The sequence below is a fragment of the Copidosoma floridanum genome, unplaced genomic scaffold, assembly GCF_036245765.1.
Source record: "Copidosoma floridanum isolate Cflo_tuat_1 unplaced genomic scaffold, Cflo_Japanese_pri ptg000030l, whole genome shotgun sequence".
NCBI lineage: Eukaryota > Metazoa > Arthropoda > Insecta > Hymenoptera > Encyrtidae > Copidosoma > Copidosoma floridanum.
The window spans coordinates 3,280,265-3,300,703 of record NW_028321907.1 but is presented as its reverse complement, the minus strand read 5'-3'; the positions used below and the strand labels follow the sequence as shown (position 1 = coordinate 3,300,703).

Here is a 20,439-nt window from a genome sequence, read left to right as displayed (position 1 = left end):
AAGTTATGTGGTACATTTTGTCGTTTGCTCGCGCGTTTCACAAACTACAATATGTGAACTAGTAAATTCCGCCTCTGAATTCCAAATAAACTTATTTGCTTACATTCAATGAAAAAAAAAAAAATGTATAGTATTTAAAGAATAAATTTTTCTTGATCCCGTTATTTTTTGCCATTTTCCCCGTGCAAATGTTATACAACTGCGTAAAACTATTCTGCAATATTACTGGATCATGGGCTACAAGATGCGATAGAAAACGGGTTTAGTTGAAAGATTATCTCGTTTTACTGCCAAACAATTATATTATCTACACATTGCATTTTCTTCATATAACTTTATAAGCCACGATTGAGATAAGCTCAATTTAATTTCGACATTGATGTGAAATCAGATGCAATAAGCAGTATATGCAATATATATATATATATATATATATATATATATATATATATATATATATATTTATGTTTAGTTTCGCGTTGCGTTTGAATTTCATTTGTGGTGCGATCCAACACCAAAACTCGAACGCTCGATTACTTTTGCGAGGATTATCTAACTATAGCTAGTTTGATTTGCAAATAAATTTCAATTAAATTCGACTTGGCCAAGTTCCTATTTGCAGTACAAACATGTCATCTCATATTTTTAATTATTATAAGTATACACTCGTGTATAAAATATAGTGTGATAAATAGTTGTTTGATTTATTTTAATAACAAAATATACTTGGAGACATTAGCACAAATAATTTTCGTTGCTATGTCCAAATTTTGTGTCCTTCACTCAATCTATCTACAAAAAATATGTCAAAACAACAAACATCAGGTGTCAGTATATTACAATGGACCATTAGCTTCCCTAATAAAAAAAATTTGTTTAAAAAAAAAAATATTTCACAAAATGTTCCTCCACCGTCATTACTTGATCGTCCAATTAAAAAAACGCCATCAAAGCCTACGGCTTCGGTTATTGGTTTCCCAATGACTTTTACAAGTATATATACATCGGTAGTTAACCCCCATGAGCGACATTTATTCTTGACCCTTGAGCTTATTAAATACATAAACGCGCGCTCGTACTTTTGACAGATTTCAAATTAGAAATAACATTTGCTTGTAAACTTCGAAAGTAATAAACGACGTTGTAACAAAATTTTTCAACAAAACGAGTACAAACGCGTGCACAGACGATATTTTTCCAGCCCTAACTGGTCGTAAAAGTTGCGCAATGCAACGGTACCTACTACTCATAAAAGTCCCTGTAAAAATCGATTAGGGATAGAAATTGTATATATACTACGTGGGCTAACGTGAGGAGTATTGGAAGTCGCAAGCACACGCGCAATTGCACGCAAAGTAGGCAAACTCGATCCGAGGCGTTGATTTGGCGAAAAGGGCCATTTTATGCTTAATCAGACTGAGTGCACCCGTATATAATCGAGCATATGCTCCGGAAAATGTTTTTTTCACTCGAACGACATGTTTCTGTTTTTTTCTTTCTCCACGTGTTATATGGTTGATGGTAGGGAGTATATTTTGTTATTACTTTTTTTTTTTTTTTTTCGAACACATACTTATATATATTTAGATGCAATTTACGGGTCGTAGTAATGTGTCCGAATCAATCATTCTCTTGACTGACTTTTTTTTGATTGTCATCTTCAAGGTACCGGTACACACACACCCGAACAGTAAACACGCGACAGTTGAGTAACATAATTTTCTCCAGCTAAAATATTCTTCGCAATAATTTTTAGAGATCCAAGGACTATTATTTTTATTATTTTTTAAATTTTATTTCTTCATCACAAAGTGAAAACGAATTCGTGTAAGAAGCGTTTATTCGTAAGAATACACTTGGGAAAAACTCTATGAAAAGTAAATTCAAAGAAAAGATCGCAAGGGTACACGTACTTTACCCATGAAACTTTGCATCTAAATAATCCATGCCTTTTTTCTTGTTATTCCCTGATGTGCCCCCCATATCCTAACTTTTATACAGTAATCGAAAATATATCAGCGTTGATTCATCAAAAGCAGCAAAAAAAAAAAAAAAAAAAAAAAAAAAAAAAGAAGTAATAAATGAGTTTTCTATGAACGAAGGTGTATTGTATGGATTTTTGTAGTAAATGACTTTCATGCAGGAACGGACGGAAGAAACAAAAAGAAGGGAGGCGTGGCGAGTTAAGGACCCATCGAAGCGCGAAAAATGAAAAGGTGTCGCGCCGAGTCTAACATAAGAAGAAGCTGCAGCGAGTACACCCCACGAAACGGAAGATACGATCTTTACCTTTTGAGCCACGCGTCCGTTGGAATTTATCGAGGAATCGGGTCACGCTCGTGTCATGCGTTTCGAGGGAGGGGGTGATACGTAGACGTAATGTATACACATGATTGCCGATGCGTGTGTGCACAGAGGATGAAAAGAAAAAGAAAAAAAAAAAAATTATTTCGGAAAAGTTTCGTCCCACGAGGATTGACGAGGATATATATTTATCGAAGGGAGAAGTTGTATATACCTATACCTGCAAGAATACGGGAGGGGAAGATTGCCAGGGTGACGGCGATGAATACGACGATGTTGTCTTGATTATTCCTCATAGCTTCTTTTTTCCAATCGAAATCAACATACCGCGACTTTACCGCCACATCGCGCCGCCTACTCATATAAACGAAGTATCAATTCACAATTGACACGATAATTACGTGCATCGGTATCACCGATTAGATTCAAATCAGATGAGTTTAATTGTATACTGCATCAGACGTAAATAGCATGAAATCCTCCTCGGGCACTGATTTCCTTTATATTTATCGTGCATGGGTTCATCATCGAATGGACAGATTGTACAAATTACCATCAACCTATATAGCATCGAATCACTGTACTGCGGGTGGAAAAAAAAAAAAAAAAAAAAAAAAAAAAAAAAAAAGTACACCTACACCAGAGAGCCGATGATGATTCATCAAACTTTCGTCATCCATCCACTTGCGCGACACCGTAAGCAGTGATGTGTACACAGAGCGGTCGTCACGGTCCTGGGCACTCTCGCCAGAGCCCAGAGCAATCGGGGAACGCTTTCGATCCCGCAGCACTATCTATCCTTACGTATATACACACAACAATGGAAGGCGGAGAGGATTACGCGCGCGAGACCGCAACCGTATCACATTCGTGCGTGTACAGGCCGGGCTATCTTTTCTTTTTTTTTTTTCCATCCTTTTACGTATACTAAAGACTTGCTGAATTTAATATATCCCTCGCGGAGGCCTCGGGGCGTATTAAAGTCCCTAAAGTCCGGCACTGCGTGCACGTAAGCGCCCCTCGCTAATGGGGACGTTTTCCAACCTGTTGTAGGTATTATGCGCGTTGCTATTAACTCCGCTCGCGTAATCTCCTTGCCTTATTAATATTACCGTGTTTCCTGTAAACAAGCCGTAAACGCTGTGATATTATCATCGTGGGGCATCATGGGAGTTGGGAAATGAAATTATCTTGCACGCAACGTTGGACAAACCGGTGGGACGATGTTTGAGAGAAAATTGTTTTTGTTTTTTCTTCTTTCTTTCTTTCTTTTTCGTACGTATAGAGGGAATTATCGAAACTGCGAAAACCACGCGTCGCTAGATGAATAAGTTGGGTACTATCTTTTTTGATGTGTTTATGTACAATTATCATGAAACAACTAAACGAGTAACAGCAAAAAATTTTCATACTCATATTCACACGCATATGCATCACGAAGAAAAACAAACAAACAAATTGGCAACAAATAATTAGTATCGATAACTAAAAAAATATATATATATATGTGTATATACTCGCCAGAGCAAAGTCAAAATATTGCCCCGTCAAAGTATACACTAGGCGCGCACGCCAAAGGCTGCCCGATCAAGTACGAGAGAATCTCAGCTCGAGTGCTTGCCGTGGCTCGTCCACTTCTTCCCACCACCGCTGGATCCCTTTTTCCCGTGACGCTCCTCGTGCTGGTGCATCTCCTCGTGTCCTTCGTGCTCCTTGTGCCCCTTTTTGTCGTGGTGTTTATGGCCCTTCTCGTACTTGCCCTTTTTCCCATGCTCCCCTTCGTCAAAGGCCTCGTTTCGATGGCCTGTCTTGTACCGTCCGCCCTTTTCCCGGTGATGCTCCACGTGGTGGCCCTCGTTCTTCTCCTCCTCGCCGCTGTCGTGGAACTCGTCGTAAAACTCGGTCTTTTTCTCGTACTCGTCCTGCGTCGGAGTAAAAGGAAAAAACAACTTGGTCACTAGCTTTATTTAGCACGAGAGCGGTTATACATTAATTCGTGCCACGTGTGTGTACTTTTTTGTGGACCGAGTGCTCGCCCTTGGTGTTGTGGCCCTCGCTGTGCTTGCCCTTTTCGCTGTACCCCAACTTTTTCTCGCTCTCCTCCCCTTTTTTGTGCTCCTCGGAAGCCTCGGCCTCCTCAAAGTGCTTCTTCTTGGCCCCCTTTTTCTCCTCGTACTCGCTGTCGTGCTTCTCCTTGTCGTGGTGGCCCTTCTCGCCCTCCTCGTGCTCGTGGTGCTCCCTGTAGCTCTGCGGTGCCAAAACAACACCGCAATTTGTTTTTTTTTAAGATATAAAAAAATCCCAAAGAGAAGCAAAAAAAAAAAAAAACAACAACTATCATCACCACCGACCTTCTCGCCTTTCTCGCCTTCCCGATGGTGCTCGTCCTTTCCGCCCTCGCCGGCGCTTCCTTCCTCCTTGGCCTCCAGGTGTTCCTCGTTCCTGTGGTCCGCCTCCTCGGCCAAATCCACGGGCTGCTCGACTTTCGTCGCCAGCGGCACGTTTTGCTCCAGGGACTGATCCTCGTGATAATCCGAGTCCTGCTCCGTCGACTCCGAATCCGAGTACCATTCCGTTCCCCCCTGCGACGCGTCATCCTCCTCCTCATCGGAAACGTCCTCCATCACCCGGTACGATGAGCGGCTCCGCTGGTCGAGGGGCGCCACCATTATCCTAAACGGCTCCCTCCCACCGCTGGCATCCTCGTAGGTGATGCTTTCTTCTCTACTCGTTTCCTCGGGCCTCTCGGTTGTCGCAACGACACGAGCCGTCTCCCCAACCGGTTCCAACCGGTTCCGCCGAGGAGCCGTCGCCGACTCGGCCGGAGCTTGTTTTCGCGTCGTCGTAACGGGTGGTGATAACGCACCACGTGCCTGCTCGTACCTCACGCCTCTCCTCGGCGATATCGAGTGGGCCGTCTGGCTTTCGTCGAACCCAGCTGGTAGCTCATCCGACAGTTGACGATGGTGGGGACTGTGCCCGAGCGCAATCGTCGAGTAGTAGGGCACGGTTTCCGGGATGTCCACCCTGGTACTCCCCGCTGGGGGTGTCTTGGAACGGCCCCAAGGCTCCCCGGAGTCACCGGTCAGTGTAGTGCCGTAGCTTCGCTGTTTGATTGCCGAAGTTCGATGAGCCAAAGTTTGGCCCGCGGGAACGGAGTCGGAAGAAGGCGCTTTGACGCTCACCACGGGCTGCAACGCAGCTGTAACATCCTTCGAAGGACCACGGCTCTTGCGTCGAACCGTTGTTACTTTCGGCTTTGGTGATGGCTCGCGTCTATCGATCGGTCGGGACCTTCGGTCGCTTCTCGGCCCGAGGTTCGAGGGTTCTGGGGAGAAGGAGTGGTTCAAACGACAATTTGGCGATTCAAAGTACGGCTTACCTGCAAGTGCTGGATTTCTTTTCGTAGTCTCGTTCGCTTTGAGTTTCTGAGGCTCGTAGGCAGCGATGGACAACTCTCCCTGGGGGCTTTCCGCGTCGTGAAGTACACCATCCGAGAATACGTGGACGCTCGTCGGGTTCTGGCTGGAGTTGTGTGGATTGGTCGTTGTTTTTCCCGAGCATTGCGACACCTGACGGAGTGAAAAGCACACAAGTCATCGGGTACATGTAACGAGAGTATATATATGGTACGTATAAGGTACCGTGTGGGCAAGGAGCGAAAGGGTGAAAAGAAGCACCCGCCGGTGCGCCATGGTCCCCTTTTCGGATCCGACGGGAGACTGAGCTTGCTCGCGGCTACGTCCCGTGAGTTTTATTGTCCCTCGGAACGGTTTGATCCTCGGAGTTACATGACTACTTTGGGTGTTTCCTCCTTTCTCTCCCCCCAAGTTCCTTCGGTTTGTTGCACAATCCACGTGTCGGCGAAGCTTTCTGGAAACACGGGGTTTGTCGCACACCGTGACGATTTCATGTCCTTTTATTTTACGTGTACAGGGAGACTCGTGGTGTCTATTGTGCGGCTACGAGTTATGTCATTACGACGATTATGCAGAAGAAACGAGATGATTTTTTCCAGAACTTTTTAGTCATCGGTTCGTTATTTCCATCGGTTACACGAATAACCGGAAAAAGCGCGTGATTTTATTTCTTTGTCTCATAATATCTAAAACATCAAATTTCTTTTCTCTCAAACAATAACAGTTTCTTTGCTATTCGAGTAGCAGGATTCACGCGGTAAAAGAGGTGAGACGAGGAGGGGAAAAAAAAAACAGATACACCGCAACAGCGCCAAGGAGGGCAATTTCACGCCTACTGTTTTCACTTTCTACCGAAAGAATTGACCAATTACGGATTCACGAGTCAATCGAAGACTTTTTACGTATACGTATACAGATACGAGTATGCCCGGGACCATCGAACTCTGGAGGCGATCTGTCGTTTTTGCCGTTCACGCGGAGCCGATCGCAAATTACTTTGTTGGACGAGATTTTGTAATTTCACAGTTGCACGGATCGCGCGTCCCGTTGCAAAACGCAGCCAAGTGCACGTAATCGCGAAGCTTTTTTCGCTTCGCGAGGTGTTGGAGTCGTCGACGTAACGACGATGCAGGCGAGGATAAGCAAAACTACAATGAGATTCAAGGGTAAACAAAATCGTGTTCAACCAAATACATGTATACATAATCAACAAATAGTAACATTCGAGATCTTTTTTGTTGCATGAAAGCAGTAATTGCTTTTTGCTCTACTAGAGCCGGTAAATCCATATCTTCCCGAGTCCAACGCTCCCATCTTTTCCCGCGAACTTGCCGCTGTGGTCGCTACGATGTTTGTGCGCGCCATCGTTGTAGTGGCTCTCGACGTGGTGGCTCTGTTTTCCGAGGTGGTGATTTCCCCTTTTCTCTCCTTGCTCCTGAAAATTCATGACATTTCAGGAATATTTTCAAAGACTCATCACGTTTATCGTTTACCTTGAGTACATCCTTACTGTCGCGTTCGGTTTCGCAGTGACCTTCTTGGCGAGCTCCGTGATCTCCGTGATGCTCCTCGTGTCTCTCGTGCTCGTCATCATCGTGGAATTCGTCGTAAAAGTCGTGCTTCTTTTCGTAGTTATCCTACACAAGTTTCACCTCAAGCAACAACCAAATTTGAAACAATCAAGGGTAACGACCAACCTTTTTAACAACGTTGTGCTCACCCTTGGTACTGTGGCCCTTGTGGTACTTGGAGCTTTCGTCGTACTTTTCCGATTTTTTACTTTTTTCGCCGACGTGCTCGTCCGTAACGTGCTTGTGTTCATCGAGCTCCCGATCGCTGTGTCCTTTTTCCTTGGCAATGTGCTGCTTGCGATTGGTTTTATCCAAGTGCCCTTTTTCTTCCTCATCGCGCTCGTGATGATCCTCGTAACTCTGTAATCAGGTAATTCCAATGTTTTTCCAAACATAGGTATAGGTATAGGCGCTAAAAATTGTTTCATCACTTTATCGTCCTTTTCTCCACTGTCGTGATGATGGTGCTCGTCGTAATGTCTCAATTCCCCACTATCGTTGTTGGGCAGATGCTGCTCACCTGAAAAACGCATTGAATCAAGTAGTAGGTACCTATATACAGTCGCTCTTGTGAAAACTTACCTTTGTGTTTGGTGGCGGATGTCTCCTGGTCGTCGCCGGTGAACCTGAACTTCAAGGGTCGGCTGTACAACTTTCCCACTGCCGCGGCGCATCCCTCGGACGCCAGTGCGACCGCGACCACGACAAGGACGAGACGATCTTTCGCCATCATCGACGATAAACCACTCGAAGCGGCAAAGCGGGCGACTGCGAGCCGAAGAAAGCGTTCCGAGAATAAATAACCTCGGGATGATCCGGGAGGATGGACGATTCGTCGTGCTTTTTTTTTTTTTTTTTTTTTTCCCTTCTGCACCCGAAGGAGTTGACTCGGTTCCGCTCGAGCTGGTACAATATTGACTTTGCTGCTGCGTTTGTTTACGAGTGCAAACAGAATAAAACAAAATTATCGCCCTCGTCCCGTGTTGTGCAGGAACGGTTCGACCGATTCCTTTTATTTTACTTTCTTTTCTGATTCTGTTTTTTGCACATCGCGTGGAGAAAGGAACATACGATGGAGAATCGAATCGCTGTGTACTGTGCTGTGTTTGTTGATCTTGATCGAATATTTATACATTACCGATTTTTTTAACATACCGATACTCCTTTTGTATCCACATCGTACGTTTATTTTTAGATTGATGGTAGTCCATGCCAATCGCGGACAAATCTTCTTTCCTCCAACTTGACGAAACTATCAAGGTTCTGATTACCTTTGCAGCGTGGGCACGTAGAAAAAAGTCACTCAGTAGCACGTCGAGTGTCAACGATCAAAGGCATTATCAATTGTAAAAAGATGTAAATCAAAGGATCGGTTAAAAAATAACCGTGTTGGTACTGCACATCATCAGTAGCCATGCATATATACCATAATCAAAGGAAAGGTGTATGTCTGAAAATGGCACCAGCCTCAAACGTAAGAATCACTCGTATGGAAAACGACTAAAGTCGTAACGATCGATCGAAATGACGGCAACGGGTCTTAATTGTCACAAGGAGGTGACGAAAACCTAGCCAAGAGGCGCAAAAAAGTAACAACGACGACAATCGCGGAATCCTTACTTAGACGCGCGAAAGAAAAACGTGCCCAGCAATAAGCTTCATACTGATACTATATAATAATATGCACACTACTGATCCAAACAAGTCTCTCCGGTTCACGTGCCGTCGGGAAAACGTGTCCTTCACCGCAACTGTAAAGTAAGTAAAATAAAAATAAGACACCAAAGTAACTGGGATGAACGCCCGGACGTGCACGTATCCATACCGGGCCGCGCTAACAAGATGTGCATTGCCGTCACTCAAAGCCGTATTATCCAAGCTGTGATGCACCAGGTGCGCGGGCGAGTGTAAGTCACGTTGTAAAAAAACAAACAAAAAAAAAAAAAAGAAAGAAGAATGAAACATGCAGGAATTACCCAAGGGCGTCCACATACGCAAACATTATCCACAATATAGGGTCTCGGTTAAGTCGGACTAATTCGATTTCGCTCCCCCTCGGGGCGCAGGTATGCACAATGTGAGTCGAGGCTCGCATCGGCAGTCGACGATTCGCGACCAAACGCATACATCCATCCGACTTTTTACTAGATCTATATTTTTCTGGGTGTGTCTTGATTTTCCTTTTCGACCCTTGCGGGGACCCAGTGTGTATGGACCATCGTCGAGGGAGCTCTGACGAGGAAGAAACACTTTACAATGGAATGGACGATTAATTGATAATCATCGTTCATCCGTGGAGGATCATTGCTTGGGGATCGAAGATTTTTTTTTTCTCTACAAGGTGTAGATATTTCAAAAAAGAAAGGCAAAAATGGTAAGCCCAAAGGAGCTGGAATCGGCACCGGAGAAAAAGGCCAAATATGCCTTCCACCTGCCCAAGCCGCTTAGTCTGGCCGAAAAGTCGTACCTCCTGTCGGTCGAGAGAGGGGACTTGTCCAACGTCAGGAGAATCCTCCTTGCCGCCAACAAGGGCACGGTAATATTGTTTATTTATTTACTGCAAAAAGGGCAAACAGTACTTTTGTTTTTGCTTCGTATTTGCGCACATAGTGTGTATGTATACACTTTGAAGGGAGGGTGAAAAGTGTGTCGGCTTTGTATGGTTTCCTAAGGTTTTAAGGGTAGCCCGTTCGCGTGTATTACCCGAGCTTTTACTGTTTCACATCGGCTTGGATATATGGATTGCTTGCACTTCTTTATAGTATTTCAATTAAAAATACAAAAAACACGGCAATAAATATACATGACGATTGCAACAAAACAATAATGTCCCTTTTATCGATAAAATTCCTTGAATGATGTTTGCCAACTTTGGATTGTATATATCGTGCAGAACAAGAGCATAGACGTAAATTGCGTGGACAGTTTGGGCCGGGGTGCCCTGACATTGGCCATAGAGGCGGAAAATTTGGAAATGCTGGAGCTGCTCGTCGTGATGGGCGTCGAGACGCGGGACGCCCTGTTGCACGCGATCAACCAGGAGTTTGTCGAGGCCGTCGAGCTGCTGCTCGAGCACGAGGAACTCTTGTGCAGCAACGACAACGAAGTGACGGCAACCGGCAAGTGTAAGCTCCGCTTTTCTTTACCCTTGATCATCAAATTACTTTTCTCATCTCGGTCGTATGGTGTAAAAATACCGAATGTCACAAAATTGGTCCACAAAGTCGATGACAAGGAGATCGTGCACAGCTGGCAGACGGTGGATCCGGTGCTGGCGAGATATCCACCGGACATGACGCCCCTCATGCTGGCCGCCCGGAAAAACAACTACGAGATCCTGAAGCTGCTGCTCGACCGAGGCGCCACTCTGCCCATGCCCCACGACATCAAGTGCGAATGCGAAGATTGCCTGCGCGCCTCAGATGGTACACGTATAACCATCGTCACTGAGATGCTTGTATATAATATATGTATATATATAACGTACAGGTGATCCTCTGAGGCTGTCGAGCACTCGGATAGCCGAGTACCAGGCGCTCGCCAGCCCGAGTCTGATAGCACTCAGCTCACCGGATCCCCTGATGACCGCCTTTCAGCTGAGCTGGGAGCTGCGGGAACTGGCCACCTCCGAGCCCGAAAGTTGCTCCGAGTACCTGAGGCTCCAGAAACAGGTGGAAAAGTACGTGTCTGTATATGCCCACACCATTTCTTTTTTACATACATCAAAACAATTTCATGGCTTATTTTCATACCCAAACGATATTATGTGTATGCGTTTGCGGCAGATTCGCGGTGGATCTCTTGCAACAGACGCGCAGCTCATCCGAGCTCAACACAGTCCTCAACTTCGACCCGGACGACCACTCGGCCGAGCCGAGCAAACAGCTGGCGCGACTCGAGGAGGCCATTCGCTACAGGCAAAAAAAGTTCGTTGCTCACTCGCACGTTCAACAACTTTTGGCGTCCATATGGTTGGTTATACCTCATCTCCTGTACCTATATTGGCACTCGTGTATAAACCAACCTTTACCCGCTCAACAGGTACGAGGGTGTCCCGGGTTTTCGAAAAATGAGCAACACCAGGCGAGCTTGCATCCTGATCAAGACGGCTCTGCTGTTCCCTTTGTACTGCACCATCTACTTCTTGTTCCCCGGCTCGAGGCTCGGCCAGACGATGAGGCGCCCGTTCATGAAGTTCCTCGTTCACGCCTCCTCTTATCTGTTCTTCTTGCGTCCGTGCAATTATACTCTACGCGCGATATCATGTGTACCTGTACCATCTGGCACTTGAGTGAGAAACAAACCTTTTTTTGTTGTTGCAGTCATTCTGATCCTGGTGTCGCAGCGCTTTGACGAAGAATTGGTCGTGTGGTTCGGCGACGACCCCGGCCCTGGGCAGAAGTTGGATCAGAGTGGCGTGGCCAGACAACGTGGCCTCGGTCCGTCCTTCCTCGAGGGTATCGTCGCGGTCTACGTGCTGGGCTTTATAATCGAGGAGATGCGCGAAGTATATACCGACGGGTTGAGCGCGTATTTTCGCGACCTTTGGAATTTCATCGATTTCACGCGCAATACCCTGTACGTGTCCGTGGCTCTGCTGCGCGTCTACGCTTACGTCGAGCAGGCGAGGGAGATCGGCCAGGACGAGTCGGCGGCGATGGTGCCGCGCGAGAATTGGCCCGACTTTGATCCCCAGCTCATTTCCGAGGGCTTCTTTGCCGCGGCCAACGTCGCCAGTGCCCTCAAGCTCGTCCACCTGTTCAGCATCAATCCGCACCTTGGACCTCTGCAGGTACATATAAACGCCTACTCTTCGTTTGCCAAATGTGTGTGTTAAAAACAACAACAACAACAACAAAATTTCTCACGAGTTATTCGATTGCACTGCACGTGCACCGCGCACTGGTACATATCATATAGAGAAGAGAGGCGAGAATAATCAAATGTATAATAAATATGTGCATTTTCAGATTTCTCTTGGGCGGATGGTTATAGACATAGTCAAATTTTTCTTCATCTATACCCTCGTGCTGTTTGCGTTTGCCTGTGGGTTGAACCAATTGCTCTGGTATTTTGCCGAATTGGAGAGGAAAAAGTGTTATAGCGATGTGAACGATCCCTCGTGGGACGCGGCGAGTGACGCCTGCATACGATGGAGGAGGTGAGCAACTGTCGTGTGTGAAATCGCGATGAAAAAAAAAAATAAATAAAAAAAATCAACAGTAACGATACTTTGATGGAAATAAAAAAATCGACTGACGGTGCATTTTTTTTTTTTTTTTTGTATCGCTCAGATTCAGCAATTTGTTCGAATCCTGCCAGAGCCTGTTTTGGGCGAGTTTCGGCGGCGTCGGGATCGACAGTTTTGAACTGACCGGTACGTGTTATATTATATTCATTGAAAAAATGTTTCATCTCACGGGCAATTTATGCAGGAATCAAGAGCTACACCCGATTTTGGGGCCTATTGATGTTTGGCTCGTACTCCGTGATCAACATAATCGTCCTCCTGAACCTCTTGATCGCAATGATGAGCAACAGTTACACCATCATCGAGGTGAGTACACGTACCTCTCTATTTAAAAATATTTTTTTTTTTTTTTTTTTTTTTTTTTTACTAGCAACAAAAAAAATGTTTCAACAATCCACGTAGGAACACTCGGACACCGAGTGGAAATTTGCCCGTACCAAGCTGTGGATGAGCTACTTCGAGGCTGGTGGTACCTTGCCACCGCCATTCAATGTTCTGCCACACCCCAAGATGCTCCTGCGGGTATGCGGTATCCAACACAAGAGCGAGTTCAAGCGCAATAGTATTCGGAGGCGCGCCCGCGAGCACAAGTACGTGGTAAATTTATTGCAACGAGAGCAAACGATTTGACCAATTTTTAAAATGGCAAAAAAAAAAAATAATAATAATAATAATAAAAATCCACAGATATAATGAAGTGATGAACGCCCTGAAATGGAGGTACGTGGTGAGCGCCCACGCGGAACAAGATACCGAGCCGGTGACCGAAGACGACATTCACGAGCTCAAATCCGACGTGTCGGCCTGGAGATGCGAATTGCTCGAAATTTTGAAGAAAAACGGGATGGACACCGGCAGTGCGGACACCTCGGCTAGTTCAAGTGGGTTTAACAACAAAATACAATTTTATCGTTGCGATATTCCTCACTCTGATGAATCCATTGCAGTGGTACTGGGCAGAAAGTCAAAATGTTGGGAAAGAAGGCTGTTGAAGGATTTTCAAATTCCCCTCGAGGAAATCAGTCTCGAGCAGTCCCCGGAAAACGAGGACATGGCAGCCAAGTGGAAGCGAGTAGCTCGACTCGCCGTCCTCAAGTCTGCCGAGCATCGCTGGTCGCAGGTCTGTCTGTTTTCACAAAACTACATTGAATCTGCCATGATTATTATATTTAAAAATAAACCAAAATGATCCAGGTGATAGACGGTACGGTGAAAAAGTCACAAATAGGTCGCAGCAACGATCGCATATCGTTGAAACAGCAGGCGAACCTGAAGCGCGTGATGGAGGAAGCCAGGCGCCTGTCTCTGAAGAGCCCGCCTCCGCTGTCGCCGATTCGATTACCCGATCCCGTCAAATCCTCGGGTATACTGCGGGTACTGAAAGACGACGAGTTTGACGAGTTCAGAGACGCCCCGACGCCTCGCTGCGTCACTCCGGACGCCCACCACTCGAAGGTATGTTATACCACACACGTGTACAGAACTATGCGTAATAGTTGGAAATGTCTCATCATCCAATAAAAGTATAGTTGGTATAATAATGAACATGTGTTAGATGAACGACCCAGTGGCGGTGAACTATGAGAACGAGAGCTCGTTGGTCCAGCCGCGGCCTCTGTTGTCGATCCAAAAGTCGTCTCCGCGCGTCAAGCGTAAGGCTCCAGCGCCTGGCAGTGCAGTTCCACGTCCTTGCCATCCAAGCAACATCAGCAGCGGTAACATACTGTCGGTGAACAATTTGAGCGTCAGGGCGAGCTTTGGTCACGGAGATGCTGGTGGTATCGTCAGGCCGCGGCCAAAGAGCCCGAGCTTCGTGACTCCCGAGATGAAGCCCAAGAGGTCGCCGAAGGTGTCCGCGGCAAGGTCACCGAGGAAAGCTGGTGGATGGCTCTAGAGAAACTGTCCGTTCGGCCTCAAGCTTTGTTATACCTACATGGAGATTATCGACTGAAGGTGTGTGCCATATTTGTTCGTGTGAAGATGATGATGAGTTATATTGATTTTCCGTTGGAAAGTGGAAGCGGAACTTGGCAGAGAAGATGTTCGATACAATGTTTTGCCCTGTGATTGATGTTGTTATTTAAAATTCCAACGGCTATTTACTGATTATTGATTATTAAAATACGCTGGATAATATTATTTATTTGTAACTTATCTTTACAAATAAGGTTACGGTAAAAACTTGTGGTGAGTAAGGTAGTGCTAATAAAATTCGGCATAGAACGGGTTAGGATAGCAGCTTTCACATACATTACTTATTTAATCATAAAAAATGACGATAAGGGACAAAGGTTTTACAGTCTCATAATGAATGGAGCAAAAATTTCATGATTATGTAAATTTTTATTCATAAAAAATTTTTAAATAAAACATAGTTACAAGTAAATGTATATTTTCATAATTCTTTTTTCAAAGTAAACATACATGTATTTTTTTTTTTTTTTTTTTTTTTTTTTTTACTGAATTTCATCAACAATTAACCAGCTCTTTGCACAAAACAAAGGACTTACTTTATAATATAAGCTTTGACGAAAACTTGCTTAGCAATAGTCAAAATCACTACCTACCCCTCTTTTTATTATCGCGCAGACACACACACACATGCACACACACATAGAGACTCACGACTCACGCAAGTACACGCAGTAAAAATATGGATCGATGCATTTTGCAGATGTTGATGATAATAATGTTCATCGAAAAGTTTTTATTTTTTAACATAAATTTTTATTTCTCTTTGAAATACCAGTCACTGTATTTGAAGATTCTCACAAGTACTTACATTACCCTGGGGCTTAATTAGGCTGCCTGAACAACTTTATTTTGAGTGCTCTTCTGTGCGGAATTTATTTTGTCGCCGAGAGACAGAGCCATTCCTTGGCTCTTGGCACGTATGCGAATGTGACCAACTACCGGAGCATCAGGCTTGTTCAGTGGTTTCTCGATCGACAGATTCGCAAGCGCATCTTCGCCAAATATTGATTTGGCGTACATGTTTGCAGCCATAAATCCACATTGTCCAGAGAGAGCCTGACAATTTTATGATTTAGTTAACAAATAACACTGTAAAGAGTTAAAAAAGATCTGTCAAGACCTACCTTTTCTGGAGTTAGGCACCGCATATTTGTGGATTTGAGAAGGTGTGCGAGGTATTCCCTGAGATCGGAAAGGGTAGTGTTCACTGACACTTTGTTTTCCCATTCGAACTCTGCCCACATTTGTCTGAATTCATGGTCCGTGCACGTGGCCGGAACAATATAATCCATGATATCAATATGTATGTCATTGAGAACTATGACGTTCCTGTCCGAAGCGGCTCCAGTAACATCGTATACTGATGAATAAAAAAATAAAAAAAATATAATAAATTTTTTAATCTAGCACACTTTATGTATCCGATTCAAGATAACAATACTTACCAATATTGCCAAAAATAATTCCATTTTCTGTTGATGCCACCTTGACGTTAGCTTTTATGCTGGCAAAATCACGGGGAGCGAGCACAATCGGCTGTGGCCTCTCCACGAGCTTGAGATCGCCCATAGTTGCCAATTCCAATGTACAGTTTTGCAGCGTGTCTTCCGTCTGATTGACAATGAGCACGTCAAGCACGATATCGTATTGATTGACATGAACGAGTGCCTCTGCATACACTGGGTCTGAAAATCCAGTCAGTTGGGTAACCTTGCTGAGTGCACTCGGAGCAGGTGTCTCTTTCTCGCTGCCCGATTTTCCGGCTACTGCAGCACTCAAGCTCTGCTCAAACATGTCGCCAACACCACCCGTAAGATCAGAGTTGCAATTCAGTTGCAAGAATTGAATTGCATCATCTACTTGCACTATGTTGCTTGGCTTTTCTTTAGCCTGAAATTTTTTTTTTTTTTTTTTTCAAGTTAATAAGAAATATTCAAATGAGTGACTATTTATACAATACAATAAAAATTAAAAGTACCTTTTGCGTTTGCTGATCTTCTTCAGCTTTGGCAGCCAGCATTTTGCTCAAAGCATCCCTACAACCTTCCGTAAATACTTTTTGTACAAGTGGAGTTGGACAAGCCAAGGACCGCAAGCATAGAGAAATTCTTTCTGCGTCGTCGTGTGTCATGGCTTTAGTAGGGAGACCAGACCGACCGAGCTGAAGTAGACTCGACATGATTAGCATAGATTCAGCAATCATCCTCTTGCTCTTCTTCTCATCGCTCTCCATCTCCTTGTAGCGAAGAGCTAGTTTCGATAAAGTAGTTGCTAAAGCTGCAGCAATGAAAAAGTCGCCGTCCATCAAATACTGAACCAAAGTTGGACGTTTTTCTTCCTTTTTTTTGGTTGAAGCCGTACTGAATGCACTTTGCGAGGCGTACGTTCCATCCGACGTAACCAATTGCGCAGGATTAGATTGGCCACCTTCAGATTCTTCGGGAGGTTTTTCTCCAGCTTGTCTCTTATTTTCTGCCTCTACGAGAGGTAACTCGCCAAGGACAGATCGTACGCGGGACATCACCGAGTCAATATCATCCTTGGAAGTTGCGTATTCGCCAAGAATCCATAGAGCTCCTCTGTGAATATTAGCAGACCGAATTTGTGAAAATACCTAAAAAAAAGTTAAAAAATAAGTATAAAAATCAATTGTATTGAAAACAGTAGAAAAAAAAAATGTTTACCTCAAGCAGTTTTTCAATAATTAAAGGTCTTAAGTTATCAAATCTCTCAATGGCTTCGCGGATGAACACCAACACGTCGTTTGATGCAGCTTCACTATTGTTTTCAGATAGAAAATCGGTTAATACTGGAATAATCGTTGCTGCGACATTTGGGAACTTGATAGAGCAAGAGTGCAACGTTCTAACAAGGAGTTGTCTATATTTTCCAGCATCCTCTTGTTCACCACCAGCAGTTCTGATGATCTCTTTCTTTAATAACTGAACCATTTCCTCGATGGTTTTTAAAGTGACCAAATCCATAGCAAGGGCCAAAGTTTTTGTTCTGACTTCTAGAGCTGGTGAGCCTACACAATTAAGTTGAATAATATCAATTCAACTCAAGTCGATACTTTTAATTTAAATGATTTCTATTTTACTTACCCAATACACGCAAAATATCCATAACAAGATCCTGTAGAACTTTTTCATGATTTGGATTCTCCTTCATAGAAATTAATCTATCAAGAACTATCAACTTAACATTATTGTCACTTTCTTTAACCACTAACTCAATGTAACAAGAGGATGCAGCTTTAATAGCAGTTGGAGCACTTGAAAGTGTAACCAAAGTACCAGCTGCTTCATAGCGAACTGCAGCACTAGATGAGTTAAGTAAACTGTAGATACATCTGATAAAACGGGCTCGTTCCGCTGGATTTGCAAGGCATACCTGAAATAACATTCTAATAAAATAAATATTTTTTGAATATTGTTTGAAGAATAAAAGATCTTGCCCCACCTTGTAAATGAGTTCGACAATGACGAGTTGTAGAATATCTCCAAATCTTGGAACTTGATCCAAGCAGGCAGCCAAATAAGATAAAGCTCTGCTCTGATCGGCATGCAATAACATGAGAAAAGCATTTCTCCTGCAAGACACATCTTCCTCGCTCTCCAAGTATTTCGCAATCAATTCTGGTGCATCGGGGATGAGAAACTCAAAGTTACGATAAATTGTGAATATTGCTAATACAGCATTGCGCCTGACATAGGAATGCCTGTGTTCCAAGCAAGCAGTTATTGCTGGCATAAGTGGCTCAAGTAGTTCCGGCTCTTTCAATTTACACAAAAACCTACCAAAAATTACCATACATTATTTTTTATCTCCATAGTATTGGAATCGTTTACACACCTAAGAGTCGAGCCCCTGATGAACTCATTGGGATGCTGTAAGTCCTTTCTGTAAGCATCGCAGACCAAAATCATCTCTTGCAAAAGCTTGCCATCAGGCGTCGTCTTGGGCACAATCTCCCAAAAGATGAGCAACAGCTTCTTGATAGTGTGATCCTGCAGCGGCAGCACGAACCTTATGATGATCATGAGAAAACCAGGCAGTCGTTCTCCGCTCATAATCATGTTGATGGTCTTCTTGAGGGCCTCGATCTTGACTTTGACGTCACCTTTCTCGAGATCCTGCTTCAACTGGAGCTCGTTAGCCGGCTCCGTGTCCAGCGGAATGTTGATCAGGGTGTAGCATGGCTGGTCGGCTATGCTGCTCATTTTGGCGTCGTCGCCGCGGACTCGCTCTCGAACCGGTTAGGATCAGCTGGAATCCTGTCGACAGTGAGTAGGTACTTAAACATGCACGCTGATTAGACAGCACTTGGGTCTCGCGCTACTCGTGGTTTTTGTTGTTTTATCACTATCGCGTCGCGAAATCAACGAGCTACTTGGCAGAAATTCTTATTAAAGCAAGCAGGTAGGTGTAAGAGACGCGAGCGAAAGGTTATGTTCGCGTCCAAATAATAACAGCTGTCGTGATCAAGCAATGAATCGGAGGTCAGGCAGCTATGGGGCTCACGTACCTCGTTATCAAAGGGCGGACGAGTCTCGCGGTGTCAAGCTGTCACCAGGTATTGACATCTATTATATTTTGCACTGACGAAACGGCATACGTGTCATTAACTCTCCCAATGTACTCGATTTCTACTGCTACTGACACTCCTGTATGACGAGGGACGAGTGCGGGGGTGCTGGGACCGCGGGACGACGAAAGTGGCGCTGTCGTCGTAATCTATAAATTGCTGCCATGCTTGCCGATTACCGATTTTCGATTTCGGTATTCTGTCTTCAATGTGTTTTTCTGGAAATGCTGTAGAGTGTGCTACTTATTTCGTATTTCCGTGAAATATGAAAGTTAAAATTATTATCGTTAAAACCACGAACTCAGCATCGAAAATTAGAATTTGAAAAAAGTAATTGGCCGATCTTCATCTTGAATTATTTTAATGCCCCTTTACTTGGTGTGTGTATGTGTGTATTGTGTGTATATATAAATATTTAAAAAGGAATGTGTGCGATGGTAGGTACTATAGGTATACACTAGGTACAAATCGGTCAAATTCAATTAACGATCTGTGATGATTATCAATCAGGAAATCGGTATTACTAGGCCAGTCAAAAGCGGCATAAAACAAGAAAATCTTTTAACGCTTCATTGTTGGTTAGATATATTTTCTATGAGATTCATTATTTATTATTGCGGTGAATGATCAAAAGTGATTTAGTTCAAAATTGTTTATTAAACATTTTATTCGAGAATGCTGCGTTCCAGCAAAACTTTTGTTTAGTGAAAAATTTTATTTCTGCAATAAATTTCTAATAAACACCTTTAATAATTTTTGTTTTTTGTTTCTTACCGAGTTGCAAAAAAAACCAATAACAAATCGGACTTACACCTTGCAGATTCTTTTTAATGCCTACACTTTTTCAGTAGAAAACACTTTGTAACACATATCAAATAAAAAAAAAAAAAAATTTCCAATTTAATTAATCGACTTAAGAAACCCAATAAAATGAAGTTCTTAATTTTTTTTTTACTTATTTATATTTACTTACTCAATGCAAGCTAAACTTTCTTTTACATAGAAATGTAAATCATACAATAATTATTGGTAAGTGTATGTTCAAAGCCACAGTCATATAAAGATAGTAACAACAAACTTACGTCGCAAGAATGAGATGATGTTTGTATGTATACCATCACCTATGCATACGTATGATTGATTGTTTTGAACCGTAGGAGTTTTCTTAAATTAAAGATAAGAAAATTTTCCGGGCGACTGCTCTCTCCCCATACTTGGTGCGATAGTAACCCGACTCTAACGTTTCTGACCACAGATAATCGCAGCAAGGGATGGCGTGAATTCTTAGCACTCCTGACTTTTGGAATTTTCAATCATCATTGGCAGTATTTT

General features: G+C 43.7%; 2 protein-coding genes across 3 annotated transcripts; one reads left to right on the top strand and one right to left on the bottom strand.

The window, feature by feature from the left end:
- The first annotated feature begins 9,411 nt into the window (after positions 1–9,411).
- trpl (transient receptor potential-like) lies at positions 9,412–14,921 on the top strand. The gene is made up of 15 exons (XM_014352144.2): positions 9,412–9,830; positions 10,188–10,419; positions 10,519–10,719; positions 10,784–10,973; positions 11,080–11,265; positions 11,336–11,526; positions 11,617–12,086; positions 12,265–12,455; positions 12,589–12,671; positions 12,730–12,851; positions 12,948–13,135; positions 13,233–13,426; positions 13,493–13,665; positions 13,740–14,000; positions 14,101–14,921. Exons 1-15 carry the CDS (start codon positions 9,666–9,668, stop codon positions 14,437–14,439), a joined length of 3,186 nt encoding a protein of 1,061 aa, XP_014207630.2. The 5' UTR covers positions 9,412–9,665; the 3' UTR covers positions 14,440–14,921.
- Positions 14,920–19,183, bottom strand: betaCOP (coatomer subunit beta). Of its 2 annotated transcripts, none has more exons than XM_089597137.1 (9): positions 19,048–19,183; positions 18,375–18,816; positions 17,982–18,315; positions 17,624–17,912; positions 17,204–17,547; positions 16,498–17,133; positions 15,965–16,409; positions 15,644–15,879; positions 14,920–15,575 (listed from the first exon to the last, which is right to left on the bottom strand). In XM_089597137.1, exons 2-9 carry the CDS (start codon positions 18,740–18,742, stop codon positions 15,345–15,347), a joined length of 2,883 nt encoding a protein of 960 aa, XP_089453263.1. In that variant the 5' UTR covers positions 18,743–18,816; positions 19,048–19,183; the 3' UTR covers positions 14,920–15,344. The 2 variants fall into 2 exon arrangements, with proteins under 2 accessions (XP_089453263.1, XP_014207629.2); XM_014352143.2 differs by having other exon boundaries at positions 18,375–18,796.
- Positions 19,184–20,439: the final 1,256 nt, after the last annotated feature.